This window comes from Hyaena hyaena, unplaced genomic scaffold (assembly GCF_003009895.1).
Source record: "Hyaena hyaena isolate Hyena2069 unplaced genomic scaffold, ASM300989v1 scaffold_48, whole genome shotgun sequence".
Classification (NCBI taxonomy): domain Eukaryota; kingdom Metazoa; phylum Chordata; class Mammalia; order Carnivora; family Hyaenidae; genus Hyaena; species Hyaena hyaena.
In genome coordinates, this window is record NW_024080680.1 from 4,251,952 (window position 1) to 4,269,015 (window position 17,064).

The following is a 17,064-nucleotide window of genomic DNA, read 5'->3' on the forward strand; positions in this document are numbered from 1 at the left end:
AAGGAAACCACTCTGGGCCAAAAAAATAAAGATTATTTTCTGTGATGAAAAAAAGAACATTTAGGAATACTGAACTATTTATCATCATGTGTAACTGAGGCTTGTACTTTGTGTTGTTAACCTTCGGTTGAAAACTATATTATCTTTCACTAAGAATCTAATGACAAATCCTCTTTTAAATGTTATTCTAAATCCTTTTTGAAATATGTGCAGAGTCTCAAAAAAAAAAAACTGGAAATGTTTTCTGGTTGCCTAAAAAATGTTAGAAAAACTTGCGTTTCAAAATGTCAACTGCAGGATGAACTTCTAGAGAAAAAAACTTTATAGAGAGTTCCCTTCCTTTTCCTTTTAACCCAAGTAGTCTCTGTCTATTTTTCAGTATGTTTTTTTCTACATCTTTTAAAATTAACCCTGAGTGATGAATGGCAGGCGTGGAAGGAAAGGGACTGGAGAAATGGTCAGTTTGTGAAGAGTTCATTATTTTTACCTTATTTTGCAGAGTGTCATTCTAAATAAGTGCTAGCCTGGAGAAGATTTTTACTGTTTTGAACCACAGGCTTTATATTACCTTAAACACACACACACACACACACACACACCCTCTGAGCTGCAAGTTAGATGCTTCTGGCAGCAATACAAATCTAGCACCACCCAGGGAGGGAGCGTATTTGCTTCTCCGCTCACTTCTAGCAGGGTGGAGGAAGGCTGGACATGGACAGACAACAAGAAAAGGTGTCCAGAGCATCACCAAACTGCTCCCCTGTCCCGCGCCTTGCGTCTCCTCCGGGAACACACAGGTAAGTTACACTAAGGTGCCGATTCAAGTGGAGCACTGAGCCCATGGCAAGCAAGCCAGGAAAGTCAAGTGCGATGCGCTCAAGGTGCCTAATAGTCTCAGCACCTGCAGGGAGCTCTACTTGGCCTGGCTTAGGTCGTAAGGTTCTCAATGGATCCAATAATTCCTAAAAAGGTCCGTCTGTGCCTTATTATTGGTTACATCTTTGTATATCACTTTGCAGCATGCGTTCTGAGAAACTATAAAAAAGACATCAAAACAGCAACTGAATGTTTTGTTTTGTTTTGCAAATCTGTGACTAGTTGTTAATCTGTTATTCTTTCGTATCCAGAAATGATTAGATCTTACAGCCATCTTTACTGCTGGAAAATGAAATATCATATAAAGTTTCGTTCTCATGGTCAGTGTTTTCAAATGCTACAAATGGATAAAATGTAGGACCTCACATTAGACAGCAAACTGAAAAATTACAGGGATAAGATTTTCCTATAATATGGCAGTAGTCTCTAAATATAAAGCTCAATGTTATGAATTCGGGTTCTTAATGAAGTTTTTATATCACAAATTCTGTTTCCACTTAGATGTCAGAAACTGAGCTGGAAAAGATAAAAGTCAGAACAGCTGAGCATTTTGAAAATGATAAAAATAACATTTCTTGGTTAAAGGAAGGTAAGTCCTTCCACTGTCGATTTTCTATCAATGTGAAAAGCTGTGCTATTGTTTATTAGCAAGACATAGAGTGTGGGGGAAGAAGGAAAATGTCCCAGCAGCTCAAATATTTGTACTTCTGTTTTGCTTTCTTTCTTTCTTTCTTTCTTTCTTTTTTTTGGCCTACGTGGTAGTTTGAGCATCTTTAGTATTGAAATATTTTTTATAGTCCCTCTGCTGCAGTATATGCTGACAATTTTGTTGATAAGACAGTATACATTTTCAACCCAGATACACGTAATATGTGAGGCTCTTATACTGTAGAATGTTCTCCTTTACAGCCAAGAAGACTAAATAATTTGAAGTATTTTTAAAATAATAATCACAGAAGGAAACGCATGCTGTAGGAAATAAGGTCTACAAATAGAATCACCATTCACTGCAATTAGAGAAGCCACCTTCCCAGGGGAGACGGCTGTCAGCCAGGGGCCTCACGCGGGTTAGATGATTGCTTGAAATACACACACAAATCGATACGTTCTCCTAAGATGAGTACAAATTTGTGCACTTCTGAAAATATGTATAAACTCATGATTATTTACTAGAAGGCTCGGCTTTATAATCTTTTCATTTCAGGAGTTTCTTTAAGGCCTCTTAAAGGAAACTGACTTAACATTTTATCTAAGGAGCTATGTGTCTTTCACACTACTGCATGAATCTATTCAATTGCAAAGAGACTCTTAAGTAGTTGCCTTCCACAAAATTGTTTTATAAGGTCATGGGAGATTTCAATGTTTATGTCAGGAAGGCTCTGGAACACCAGGACAACAGTCAGGACATCAACCATACCGACAATGCGTGTTGATGATTATGCTGACTCATCGTTACCACCCCCATGATGCAGTAACTATTCCTAATTTTGAGATGAGAAAATAGAATTACAACGAGTTCAAGTAAAGTTGCCTCAAATCACAAAATTAGGAAGTGGCAGAGCTGGGCTTTGATCCCAGAGAGTGTGACGCTGTGGTACGTGAATTTCAACCTTGCACCGTGGTTCAAAGGGATTATATTTAAGTCACTTGTCAAGGCATGTGAATGCTCAGATGTTTTCCTACAGTGTTTAAATCAACACCTCTACCTTCACATCCCCCCCTACCACCACCACCACCATCCACTCAAGCTTAAACCCATCCTCGTTTAAACAGGATTGACCTTTTAAAAGATGATCATTTCTTCAGCCCGATGACCCAATAACCAAAATTAATAGGTGGAATTCATCTCTACCGGAGACTTGATTTCAAGATAAAAGCTGGTAAAAGTCATAAAGTATTCTCGAAATTATGTCCTTCAAAAAGCCACAAGGCAAGAAAATTCTCTAACTTCTCTTTATTAAATATTTTTCATTATATAATTATATAGTTTTTAAAATATAACTTACTGTCAGATTGGTAAACATAGAGTGTGGACAGTGTGCTCTTGGTTTTGAGGGGTAGATTCCTGTGGTTCGTCGCTTACATACAACCTAGTACTCATGCCAACAAGTGTCCTCCTCCACGCCCATCACCCATTTTCCCCTCTCCCCCACCCCCATCAACCCCCAGTTTGTTCTCTGTATTTAAGATTCTCTTACGGTTTGCCTCCTGCCCACTCCGTTTGTAACTCTTTTTTCCCCTTCCCCCCATGGTTAAATATTTTTAAATAGGATGTTTTAAGTAGTATGGAAGGAAAAACTTGAACTTGGGTCAAAGACTCCCCCGTTTGTTTTTCTGGTACACCCCAAATCCATGAAGACCCAGGAGTTCATCACTACTACTTACAGTGAAGTTTATATTATTTATTTTTGCTTCAGTTGCTCCAGGCTACAGATGTCTCACAGAGAAGTAATGGTAAAATTGATAGAATAGTCAATTGTCTCCTGAAGAATTTAAAAAAAACCCTGCATCCATTAAGTACGATTTAGGTATTGAATTCTTGTAATCTATAAAATCTAATTTCCCAGGTGACCTGTTCTATCTCATTTGGACACTTCATTTAAGCTATACTCAAATTATGTTTACTATATTTCATAAAAGGAAATTGAGCCAGATGCTAGATGACAACATCTTAATTGGGAATTATCAGGATGAGTTAGTTTTCAAACGTAAATGCCTCTCTTTCTTTTTTAATGTGAAGAGAAAGTATATGTCTTAGCTTGTTTGTTGTTTTTTCTTTTCTTTTCTTTTTTAAGGCAAATTGGTGCAGTAGGAAGAACAGAGCATTTGAGGTCAGACAGGCGTGCTTTTTAAATCTCAGCTCAGCCTCTTTACTGTGTGACTGTGGCATGTAACTTAACATCTCTGAGCCTCAGAGTACTTACTTAGCAAGGGACCATGACATCTACTTTGTGAGAGTGTGTGAATGAGATTTTATTATTACTGTGGGGTTCCCCCCCTTTTAAAGCATGATTCAAAATAATGTAACTATTATTTTTTGAGATCTTGATTCACATGTTGAACAATCTGTAATAGTAACAGCACTGTCTCCTTTTATAATATTTTCTAAATTCCTTCATTTAGCCCCTACACCAATTTGCTGTGTGACAGCATCGTCCCCATTTTACAGATGGAAGGACTGAAGTTCAGAGAGACTCTGGATCTTTCTCAGCCTTGCAGAGCAATTAAGCGGCAAACTGAATCTTGAGCCCAGTTCCCAATTCCGTTCCTCGCCTTAAACAATTTTGTCACAGTGACTTCCCCAATGGCTATTGATCCATACAGTGTTATCAATCCTTCACTTTAAAAGATCATGAAATCAATGTGATAAAGTTGCTCCAAAGGTTTTTTTTTTTCCACGAACGACAAAAATGGTTCCTTCTTACATCACAGTGTCTCTTGCCTTTCCCTGCAACTTCGACTGAATGCTCCCTGTGGTTGCAACATAGGAAAGCATAGCAATGCCTTAGTAGGGTGGGAGCTAGCCTGCGCTGGGATAATCTAGATAATCTACAGAAAGCACTGAATGCATGTCTGACTTCAGAGTGAGCATGTGACCAGCAGGGGTCATCACCATGGATGCCAGCCTGAGAACTGATACTCTTTCTAACTTCTCAGCTTCAAAAATTAATGCAGTTTATTCAATGCGATTCATCATTTTTAAAAATGCTTTATTTATTTTTAAGAGAGAGAGAGAGAAAAACAGCGTGTGAATCGAGAAGGGGCAGAGAGAGAAGGAGACACAGAATCTGAAGCAGGCTCTAGGCTCTGAGCTGTCAGCACAGAGCCCGAAGGCAGGGCTTGAACCCATGAACCATGAGATCATGACCTGAGCCGATGTTGGACTCTTAACCAACTGAGCCACCCAGGCGCCCCTGATTCAACATTTATTATGAATGGAATTACTGGAGATGAGGCGCGAGCGTGGTAGAGAACTATTTTTAAAAAAGCAAACAGCAAAACAAACAAGGCCCTCCACTTGCAGGAGTTTATCTAATTGTCTTGCTTTTGTCCAAAAGATGAAGAGGCTCTTAGTTAGCTTCTCCCTTCCCAGAAGATCTGGATCTTCTCCCCCATGGGGATGGATCCATGACTACAGGCCTCAGAAATGGTGTCTAAGACCTGGTGTAAGCCACACCCAGAACTATTATCAACAATTAGGGTAGAAAGTATTTGGGACACGTACTAGCAGACCTGACAATTCACTCCTTGTAAAATTAATTGAATCTTACTTTATTTTCTATCCTACCAACAAGCAAGCTTGTACTGCTCTTAGTCATCAGGCTTTTAAATTCTAGATTTTTCGGATGTTAGATTTATCAGATTCCTGGGCCCCAGCTTAAAGAATTCAGGAGTATATAGGTGAAGCCCAGGAATCCATGCTTAAGAGCAAGACAGGTGATTCTGAAATAAGATGTGCACAGACCGTACATGGAGAAACTCTATTTTAAGACCATGGGAGAAACAAAATATAATGAAATATGTACAAAACCAAATGAACTGTAATGTACAAGTGTGCATCAAGATAGCTGAGAAAGGAGGTCCGAAAGAAGCTGGTGATCTATTTGTACAAGGGGAGAGGCGGAGGTAGCGCGGGAGCAGAGGCATCAGGGATGGAAGAAGCCAGCTTTGGTGAAAGGCATATGGGCAGGCTGGCTAGTTATCTGTGTATGAATTAACGCAAACTGGGGGAACAAAGAGACTTAAGTTCTGACTACAGGTTAAGTAGTTGGACACAGATCCTGGGTTGTCACCGCAGGTCTGATGGCAGGGACTAATAGACTGAAGCGTGATTTGGGAATATAAATCTGTCACTGAAGTGCAGAGTGGGAAGAGACAGTTAGAGGAAAGCAGGAGGGTTGGTGATGGCTAAGACAGCGATGCATTCATTCAGTAGCCCAGAAGTGAGGAAAACAACCTGGATAAAAGTCATAACAAGGAGAGGAAGAAAATGGGCCCCAATGTGAAAAATTTTATGAAGGAAAAATTGATATAACACAGAAATTGGGGGGGGGAAATTACAGGTGGAATAAGATGGCGTGTAATACCCCATTAAGCCAGGGAGCATTCTGGGTAAGCATTTTAGTGCTTGTACCTTACACCATTTGATACGGAAGAGAAACATCAAAATGAAGGGATAGAAGCCTCTAAATTGTTGCCATTTGCAGTTTAAAATCACAGCATTGCCAGTGTTTGAACGGCACACAATTTTTTACAGTGTCTCCTGATTTTTCAGGAGAAGGTAGAAATCTGAATGTCTGTGTGAAATCTCCAGATTTCTGAAAATGAAGTGAAAACAACAGCAACAATATTAAGGCATGAAGCAGGACAGATGAAGACATGTTCTATAGGACCATCTTAGCCCAGAGGCTATCTGTTTATAACTTCTGTCCTAAGTGCTTGTATCTCTAAACAAAATCTATTCCAAGTTGCTAAAAAGCACTTTTCCATAAATATTGCTGCCTTGGCATACATACATATAAATAAACACACATATTGATATGTATGAGCAAAGACAAATGTTTGACCTAGGAAATATAAAATTAAGACCATTGAAATGAAACTTTGACCTTCAAAAGTCTAGCTATCTGCAATTGTTTTAGTGAAGCCCTCTCTTTATGGGTGTAAGACATAAAGGGAAGAACAAAATCATCTCAAGTTATAGAGGTGTGCCCTCAACGCACCAAGATATAGTTTCATAATCCAACTGGGTGTTTAATCCATCCAATAATCACTAAAGTAGATGAAGCTCCAGTGAGAAAATATGTACTTAGAAGACAGGTGCGACTGAATAGGAGTGACAAAGACAATGCACAAACTTTACTCTCACCTTCCATAAAAGCCAGGAAGAAATGAGCATGAAAAATGAGAATTCTACAGTTATTTTGAATTAAGTATAGCTCCTTTCCTAAAGAAAGTTACATTGTGACTACTCTCTTGAGTGATTTCAAAATAATTATTTAGAGACATTTTAAAGTAAACTTCCCTGAATTTATCTAGCATTGAAGTCGAGGGGTATAGGTCCCCAGGGACTTGGAAACTGGAAAACACTGGTTGTCATGTGATCAGTAATCATGAATATTAGAGGCTAATATTCCAAGATACTGAAAACAGCCTCGAGGCCCCAAAAGCCATGTTCCCGCAATTCCCTTCTCAATACAACGCAAAACCTCAAATCCATAATACAAGAATCCCATCTCACTTTTAATCAATGCTTGCTTGCAAATGAGATAGAAAAAGTAAGAATCTTACACAAGATCGCTGGCCTTCTCTTAATTCTAAGTGAAGACAGTTTACTTCATTTGCTCAAAAAAAAAATAATAATAATTTCAAGGGCACCTGGGTGGCTAAGTCGGTTAAATGTCTAGCTCCTGATTTTGACTCAGGTCAAGTTCTGAAGGTTTGTGGGTTCAAGCCCTGTGTCGGGTTCTGCACTGACAATGCAGAGCCTGCTTGGGATTCTCTCTCTCTCTCTCTCTCTCTCTCACTCTCTCTCTCTCCCTCTCTCTCCCTCCCTCCCTGCCCTTCCTCTGCACCCTCTCTCTCAAAATAAATAAATAAACTTAAAAATAATAATAATTGCAGATCGTGAGCATTAACACAATTCCAAAATGCATATTTTATTCAATACAATATCCACTTGATGAGGCTTTTCTTGCATTCACAGATGATGCGTTAAGCAAAGAAATAAAGATGCCAGAAAATGAAGCTGCCACAGCTCCTAACCTCAAGGATCTCATATATTTAAGAGCTTTCTTGTAATGACTAATATTAACCCATGCTAATTCTCTCCCTCAGATAATTCTCATTAAAGGGGCTTTTTTTGTGTGTCTACCTTAAAAATTAAAGCACACTGATATCCATTTTCAAATGTGATCTTCCACAAATAGCACATCTGGAAATTTTTTACTATGTATACACACAAAATGGAATCGTTAGCTCTTATTTCTGCATTTAACTTCATTAACTTGTTAATATGTATTACCTAATAACCAAAATCCAGGCGAGTAAAAAGTAATAGCCAAATAGAATGTTGTTTTGTTTTTAAACATAGTTGGAAGGAGAAATTAGATGTGAAAATATGCCCTTGCAAGTCATATAAATAAATTAAGCAGATACAAGAACGCGATTAATTTTACAAGAGTAATTATTTTGAAGCTTTGAGGCAAGATGATGTGATAGGAATTGGATAGGGAATTATTCTTTAGAATCGTGGTCAAAGAAGTTCCGAGGGAGAAATGTGTGAGTTGAGACCTAAACGAACAGAGGGAATCAGCTGTGCCACGTCTGGGAAGAATATTCCAATGGGGGAAGAGCCTGTGCAAGTAGTATGGCTCAGAATGGTGCAAGGGGAGGAAAGGAGGGAGGGAGGGAAACAAAGGAAGTTGCTCAAGTTGGAAATAATGTAGGACCTTGCTGGCCACAGTCAGGAATTTGGATATTTTTCACCTAATTGGAATTAGATGTCACTGATGATTCCAAGCAGGGGAATATACACAGGCACTTATATTGAAGGAAGTGAAGAATGTATGCAGAAATAAAGGAGACAACATTGCAGGAGGCCAAGCAAAAGGTGATAACTAGGATGGGATAAAACTGTGACGGTGAAAGTCGGAGAATGGAGGTTGAGATCTATGTTGGAGGTAGGGCCACTTGAACTGGCTGGTGATTTGGTGTGGGGCAATACAAAGAAATGAGTCAAGGCTGACTTCTGGCCTGAGATACTGCATGACAATAATGCTGAATGGAAAAGAGGAGAGAAAAAGTGGTTGGAGATGAGAGCGTTAGAATATCTGGGTGGGTCTGGTTAAGTGTGACACGTCTATGAGGCATCCCCACGAAGACTATCAACTGGGCATTAGGATATAAGAGATCAATTGTCCACTTTGGCTAATGTTGATGGGGAAAGTCTGTTAGAGATTTTTGCTTAGACCTAAGAATGAGAAAGCATCTGTTGGTGGGGAGAGGGAAGGAAATGAAATAAATTTTTGGGTAAAGGACTTAGGCAGGGAAGAACATGTCATGCTCTAAGAAGTGAATGCAAACCTAAATATTAAGAATATCCCACTACATTTCATTCTCTAAAGAATGTAAAGTGAGTGACTAACAAAGGATAACACATTACCTTCAAAACTGAATAATTACAAAATAAAGCTTTAATAGTTTTTATTAGCAGGGTTCTCCAGAGAAACAAATCCAATAGGATGGATGGATGGATGGATGGATGGATGGATGGATGGACAGACAGGACAGATTTATTATGAGGAAGGACTGACTCACACAATTATGGAGACTGAGAGGACTCACAATCTGTTGTCTACAAACTGGAGGTTCAGGAAAGCCAGTGTCATAGTGCCCACCCACGTCCCAATTTCTGAGTTAGTGTTGTAAATCCTGATCCACGCAACAAGTTCTGAAAACCGGGAGTGCTAATGTCCAAAGGCAGAAGGAGATGGATGTCCTAATTCAAATGAAGAGAGAAAATGTGCCTTTCTTTGCCTTTTTTATTCCATCCATCTAATAATGGATTGGATGATGCCTACCCCCATAGGTGAAAGCTAATTTAAAAAAAAATTTTTAGTATCTATTTATTTTTGAGAGGGGGAAGGAACAGAGAGAGGGAGACACAGAATCCAAAGTAAGCTCCAGGCTCTGAGCTGTGTGCACAGAGGTGAATGTGGGGCTCAACCTCACAAAATCTGAGATCATGACCTGAGCCGAAGTCAGGCATTTAACTGACTAAGCCACCTAGGCACTCTGAAAGCTAATTTTTAAAAATCTGACTACAAATTCAAATGCTAATCTATTCCTAGAACACCCTCATGGACACACCCAGAAATAATACTTTACCAGTTACCTGGGTATCCCTTAGACTAGCCAACTGACACACATTTTTTTTTTTCTGAGACAGAAATAGAGCACATGAGTGTGGAAGGGGAAGAGGGAGAGGCAGAGGGAATCTGAAGCAGGCTCCACCCCCCACCCCCCCCACCCCCAGTGTGGAGCCCATTCTCATGGCCATGAGATCATAACCTGCACCTATATCAAGAGTTGGACACTTAACCAACTGAGCCACCCAGGTGCCCCAACACATAAACTTCATCATCACGTACTCCTTAAGAAAAAAGTACCAGACAGTGACTCTAGCTATATTAATAAAAAGAGGAACTTATTGGAAGGCTTGGACGAATCTCACAGTATAGAATGAAGATCCAGGTCCAGAATGGTCAGGAACTAACCTGGCTCTGGCGATCCAGATAGCAGGACCTAACAAGATAATCAGGTCACCACTTCTAGAACAAATAGTTCTACCTACTTTTCTGTCATCTTACCCCTTTTACTCAAGACTAAAATCCCAAGGAAGAAAGCTCAATAGCTTTGGCCATGAGTCCCCCTTGTGGTTAGGCAGGGCAAGGAACACTGACCTACAGTACACAGGGCTACTCCTAAAGGCATAGAGATGCTTCTTCGGAGGGAATTCAGGGAATTCGGCACCAGCATAGAGGGAGAACAGATGCTGTGTCACCCCCAAATGATGTCAACTCCAGGAGCTAGTACCCATGATCTGATTTCCCATGCTTTTCTCCACAAGAGATAATAGTTTCCTAAGAACCTGACATGTACTGTTGATGGAGGGCCGAACATTTCATGAAGGAGAGTACTTATTTTAAATGTATTGGCCTTCTACTGAAGTTCAAATGTCAGAATCATTTTGATTCTCTGATAACCTTATTTTATGTTTAGAAAGTTCAGTAAAAGATGAGATATTCTGTGTTCTCAGAGGTCAACAAATTAAATTCCAATGGCACATCCTACAGCTGACGGTTGAAATTTCTTTCCAACTGAGCCTATAAAGCAGTAAGCTCATTTCTTATGATATGATGATGTTGATGCCAATGGAATGGAAGACCTACAAGATGCCACGTCAGCCTTGGGACTATGACCAGATGAATTAATCAGTGCAAAGTCTCTATAAGTTGTTAAATAGCAGATTTAAAGACTCTCTTTCAATGGTGATAGGGCAGTTCATCAAATCCAGAATAATCTTAGCTCACCATTATTAATTGCAGTTTTATGAACTAGGAGTGAGGCAATCCATAGAGACTGGAAACCATCTCTCCTATCGTAACAGGAAGAAGAAAGCTGCAGATGACTGGAAACTTCAAGAGATTTATTACTTACAGTTGAGATTTCAATTGACGTGTTCATATTCTATATGTCACAACAGCTGTTGGTGTGGCACAGCTAATCAACATTAGTATAAAGAGCAATCTTACAGTGAGAGAAAAACGCCCCTTATGTTCTATGCCTCAGGAATAAGGATATTCCATTTCTTGTGAATTCTACAAAGAGATACTTTCTTTTTATATGATTATGGCCCATTTCTTTCAGCTTAGGAACAGCATTTAGAGGGAATGTACTCTCTAATAAAACGCACCTACAGTAGGTGTTCACCAGACCATTAGTAAAAAAAGAAATATGAATAGAGCAAATGAAGACATCACTCTACAGGCATAAATCATTTCAACCATTTTAGCCATTATTTAAGCCTGTCTAAAAGTAAATGTGCAGCTAAGACGAAAAGCAAGGGCAATGACAGTAGTTTTGCCAGTGTATAACTTCAAGAAAAAATAGAGAGGACAACTCACAGAGGCATAGTATTAAGTAAGACATCAGTAAATGCTTCCTCTTGAGCTGAATTTCCACACCAAGGTGGATTTGAAAAGAAAGTATTACATTGCAGAAGGTAGGGAAGGTGCTTCATGATGTTTAATCTCAAACAACAGACAATAGGAAAGGAAAATTGGCCTTTTAGCTCTTCTTTCGCTTACCAATTTTATTTTCTTTCTAATATTTAGAATAGTCAGCATTACAGACAGGGAAACAAATCTCTTCTGAAGTTACCAAAAGACAGATGCTAATACTACAACATCTTGAATATAAATTGCCCAACAACATAAAAAGCGTATATAAATAAACTCTTCTGGGGAACAAAAACCATATCAAAAGTTACATTCTGGCCATAATTAATAAAAAAGAAAAAAAACTCCACTCTAAGCATGTGTCTTAAAACTAATTTCTTGGAACAATATAAGAAAAATAAGATTGATAAGATAAACCATTCCTACCCTAAAACAAAGTATAAAATGATATAAAATTAAGTAAACCCAAACAACAAAAGCTCTGATTCCCTGCAAGGAACAGACTTAAACAAATAATATACTATGATTCCCATGCCCGAGGACCTTATAATGCAGTTGGGGTAAACAAAATATCAACAGAACATCCTATTTGCTGTATGATTCAGAGAAGAGTGAGCTGGTAAGCTGAATTTGAATCATAGTAGAATGTACACAATCCATTTGGACAGAATCTTTCAGTATCAAATCACTCACACACCAAACCATATGGGTACACCCAATTCCTTAGATGGGTGCAGATTCCTCTTAAGACTATAAAAGTGCTTTTTGGTTTGTTTTGTCTTTAGTGGATTTAGCAGATTTGAGTTAAAACAACTATATTAAAGAATCACTTGGAAACAGCAGAATTCATTTAAAAATATTAACTTAGATTCCTTATATAAGCCTCTTGAAAGAAAAGACCTTTTTGTTAATATTCTTTACTACCAGGCTTTTACTTAAAAAAAAGTTAGAAAACAACTGATATTCTCATCTTAAAATGAGGAAAAACTATAACATAAAAAGACAGAGATACATAATAGAGAGTGCGTTCATTATTCCAAGGGAAATTCTTAACTGAATAATTTTTTTCATGAAGAGGGAAAATTGCACTAAGCACTTTTTTAAATTAAAGTAACAACACAACCTGGAAGCAGAGTGTATTTACAGGTCACAAATATATTGAGTGTCCAAATTCAGTACTCTGTGAAGCCTCTAAACTCTTCTAGGCCAACAGCTACTAATTAAGAAGGCACGCACTTTCCACCTCAGATTTCCAGGCCAAATTATTGAGTATAAGATCTGTAACATAGCTTGTTCTCTTATAGAAGAATATTCTCTGCCTTAGTTTTACTTAAAGAAATTCATCTCGGGGCACCTGGGTGGCTCAGTCGGTTAAGCGTCCAACTGCGGCTCAGCTTATGATCTCACAGTTTGTGGGTTCCAGCCCCGCATCGGGCTCTGTGCTGAAGGCTCAGAGCCTGGAGCCTGCTTCGGATTCTGTGTGTGTCTCTCTCTCTGCCCCTCTCCTGCTCATGCTCTGTCTATGTCTCTGTCTCAAAAATAAACAAACATTTTTAAAATTTTAAAAAAAGAAAGAAAGAAATTTTTCCCATCTTGGACTCCCATGGAACAAGCAGAAATAACTTGTTCTGATCGATTAATAAGCTACTTAGGAATCAAATTTAAATTTTAAAAACACTGAACAGAAAAAAGGTACATGGTTAAAAAATTATATATACCTAATTCTGTACTGCGTATGATTATAGGTAATATATATATATAGCTATACATATTATATCAATAGAATTCATAGATTACATATATACCCATGTTGAGCAAAATATTTTATTCCTTCCTTCTCTCTGGCTTTCCACCAACACATTTGTTGACTGTGTTCTATTTGTCAGATAACACAGTGTGTCTATGAGAGATTAAACATGAACACTCAAGGTGCCTACAATCCGTGTATGTGTGATTGCAGGTGGGAGTGGTAGTTAAGCTCACCAGAAGCCAACAGACTTAAAGCAGAAACATTAAGTTGTGAATTGTTAATTTCTCAAGGGCAAGGCTGTATTTGGGTTGTATACTTCTAGACTTGAGCCACCAGGTAGCCCCTAGAACATATCAGATGCTCCAAAATGGTATAAATAAATGAATGAACATATAAATAAATTCCAAAAATTCTGTGAGATTCAGAGACAAGAAAATGTACACCTAGAATTCGAAAAGAAATGGGAGTTTATTTGGGATACATAAATCATTTGTAGGGTTTTCATAGGCGATAGCATTACTAACTGTTGAATATGATTATCTAAAATGGAGAGAGAAAAGTCTGGGGCATTTGGAGAACAGCAGTTATGTTTGGCTGGGTGAAGGGTGTGTGTGGGAGAGCAGGAAATAAACCCTGGCCATATTACAAAAGGCTTTTTAATTTAAAAGGCTGTAGAGCATACACCTAATGTCCTTGGACAAGGAGAAGCTATCAAATACATCTGGAGTTGAAGTCAGGAAGGCAGACAGGACCTACGGGTAACAGAATCAACTCTAGAAAACCTAGAAAAGCTTCGTGATTTGAGGATCTTTATGAAGATGGATTGGAAGGAGAGAAATAGAGGCAAAGGAAGAAAACTGAGTGACTAGTTAAAAGCTTGTTGCATCCAGAGATGAGGAAGTATGACTTTTGAAGTGGGACACAGGTTGCCATGGCAATGGAAAGAAAGGTACTGGCATCCAAGCGAGTGCTGGCCCAAGTGCCATGGATGGGATATTAAGGGGTAGGAGAATGGAGTTACCAGATATTATAGAAAGTCTCTGGATTGAAACTGGAGTTTCCACTATCTGTAGTGGCCTTATATAAATATTCTATGTTTATTCCAGAAAAATTAGAAGATGCAAATGACCAAAATCACTCCAAGTCCCAATACCAAGAGATAGCCACTTGATATCTTTTCTTATATATTTTATATTCATGCGTCAATTCACGTATTTGTAAGTTTGTTTGTATGCATGCATACAAAATTAGCAATTAGTGGCCATAATCAGTAATTTTTAAAAATCTGATTACACAGTACATTTAATAATGTGCTTTTTTTTTAATGTTCCTTTATTTTTAGAGAGAGCACATGTCCATGAACATGTGTGCATTCACTTGGAAGAGGGACAGAGATAGAGAGAGAGAATGCCAAAGACTCCCCGTTGTCAGCGCAGAGCCTAACAAGGGGCTCAGTCCTGCAAACTGTGGGATCATGACCTGAGCTGAAGTCAAGAATCGGATGCTTAACCAACTTAGCCACCCCTAATAATGTGTTTTCTTTACTTGGTATTAATTCCTATCCAGATTAATAAGGATTGGCAGCATCATTTCAATGTATATAGACATGGAATTCCACTGGTAAAGTAATAAGATATATACAATTTCCCATTTTTGGATATTCAATTTGTTTCAAATGTTTTGCTTTTAAATCTCATACTACAACACCCATTAGATGTTTCATACAAGTGAACACAGGAAAAGCATCTTGCAGAGCCCTCATACCTTACCTTTGGCTTACAGGTGACAGATCACACTGTTCTGTACATCACTGCTTCCGTTTAGTTTCATAACCTCATAACTGCTTTTTTCTATAGATGAAGAAGGTTAAGTCAGAGAAGTTTAGATAATTGGTCCTAAGTCTCACGGGTAATAGACAACAGGGCCAGGTCTCATTCCAGGTATTCTGATTCCAAATCCAGGGCTTTCCCATTATAGACTCTGCTAGGCAATGCACTAGAAGGTAGAAGGTAGATAACCACTAACCCCTCATCGGCACTCATTTCTGACAACTACAATGAAAAGAGATGGGAAACAAGGGCGCCTGGGTGGCTCAGTCAGTTAAGTGTCCGACTTTGGCTCAAGTAGTGATCTCACGGTTCATGGGTTCGTGGGTTCAAGCCCCGTATCAGGCTCTGTGCTGACAGCCAGCTCAGAGCCTGGAGCCTGCTTCAGATTCTGTGTCTCCCTCTGTCTCTGATCCTCCCCTGTTCACACTGTCTCTCTCTCTCTCTCAGAAATAAATAAAACATTAAAATTTTTTTTTAAAAAGAGAGAGAAGGGAAACGTCTGGAGTAACCATGCAAATGATGCATTTCTATTTATTTATTTATTTATTTTATTTATTTATTTATTTATTTATTTATTCATTGGCTTGTTTACTTACTTACTTACTTGAGAGAGAAAGCACGTATATGTGAGTGGGGAAGGGCTAGAGGGAGAGGGAGAGGGAGAGAATCTTAAGAAGCCTCCATGCTCAGCAGAGAGCCCCATATGGGGCTAGATGTCACAACTGTGAGATCATGACCTGGGCTGAAGTCAAGAGGGGGCATTTAACCAACTGAGCAACCCAGGCACTTCAGATGATGCATTTTTAAACCTATTATTCATTTGGCTGAATTCTCTAAGCACCTATCTTCAGCCTGATCTTGGTGGCTTGAAGAGAAAGGAGGGCTGAGTTATGACATTAGGCGAAAATTCAGAAGCCAACTTATCTACAGATTGCAGTGATTAAGTAGTTCAAATGAATTACAACTCTGAAATATTATTTGCATTCATATTTGAGAGATAGCAAATGGAGTTCAGCTCCATCATCTCTAGTCACTTAAGACACAAGCAAGTTATAAGGAGTAGTCATTTTGATATCTTCCTGTTGAAGTTGGCTAACTAAACACAAACCCTGGCCAATGAGGAGGAACATGGATATCTTACTTCGTTAGATGATGTTTGTGAAACAAGCACTTAGGAAGAAAACATATCACGTCAAAGTGTAGGAGGAAAAATAACTCTAGCGGCAGAATTAACTACGATGAGGTTATGAAACAGCAATATAGTTTTGCATGGCCAATAAACAGATCAAAACCTGCAAACTTAAGGGTATTTAGATGACAAGTCTGACTTTAATTTTCAGAGATCCCTATCTGGTCGTACCATCTCTCCAGCAAGAAAATTATATTACACATATTACACACAGCCCTGCTTTCTCATATACACCAAGCAGAACGCCACTGTCAACCTTAGACATGACCTTAATTTTCCTTGTTATATTTAGAATTTTAAAAAGTGTGTCCCCTTAAATCTTTAAAGAGTAGGATTTAGCAAAGAATAAAAGACATCGTTCTGTAAAAGCTTTAAGCCAGAAACAAATATACTTCAGATAGCCATTACGAGTACTGCATCCATGGCATTTTTCAATCATGAATTAATCTCAGTTATACTTTGGTGATCAGCAGCCTGTGAGGTTATAATAATAATATGTTTTGGTTAAAATTATAAAGCTTGGGGTTCAAAAAAGCTAGGTAACCAAATAATACTTTCCGATTACCTGAATTTTTAACATCTACCTCACAGAAGGGAAACAGCAGTAGCGAAAATTTAAGGGAGGATTTTAATGTCTCATTTTACATAAGAAGAAAATCAAGTCAAATATGTATCCAT

At 38.5% G+C, this 17,064-nt stretch overlaps 1 protein-coding gene across 1 annotated transcript in view; it reads left to right on the forward strand.

Moving 5' to 3' along the window:
- The first annotated feature begins 738 nt into the window (after positions 1–738).
- The window catches only part of MDFIC2 (MyoD family inhibitor domain containing 2), a 109,331-nt gene continuing 93,005 nt past the window's right edge, over positions 739–17,064 (forward strand). The window contains exons 1-2 of the mRNA XM_039230555.1: positions 739–797; positions 1,378–1,465. Of these exons, the coding sequence (XP_039086486.1) occupies positions 1,378–1,465 (88 nt within the window). The 5' untranslated portion in view covers positions 739–797. The remainder of the gene's footprint in view (positions 798–1,377; positions 1,466–17,064) is intronic.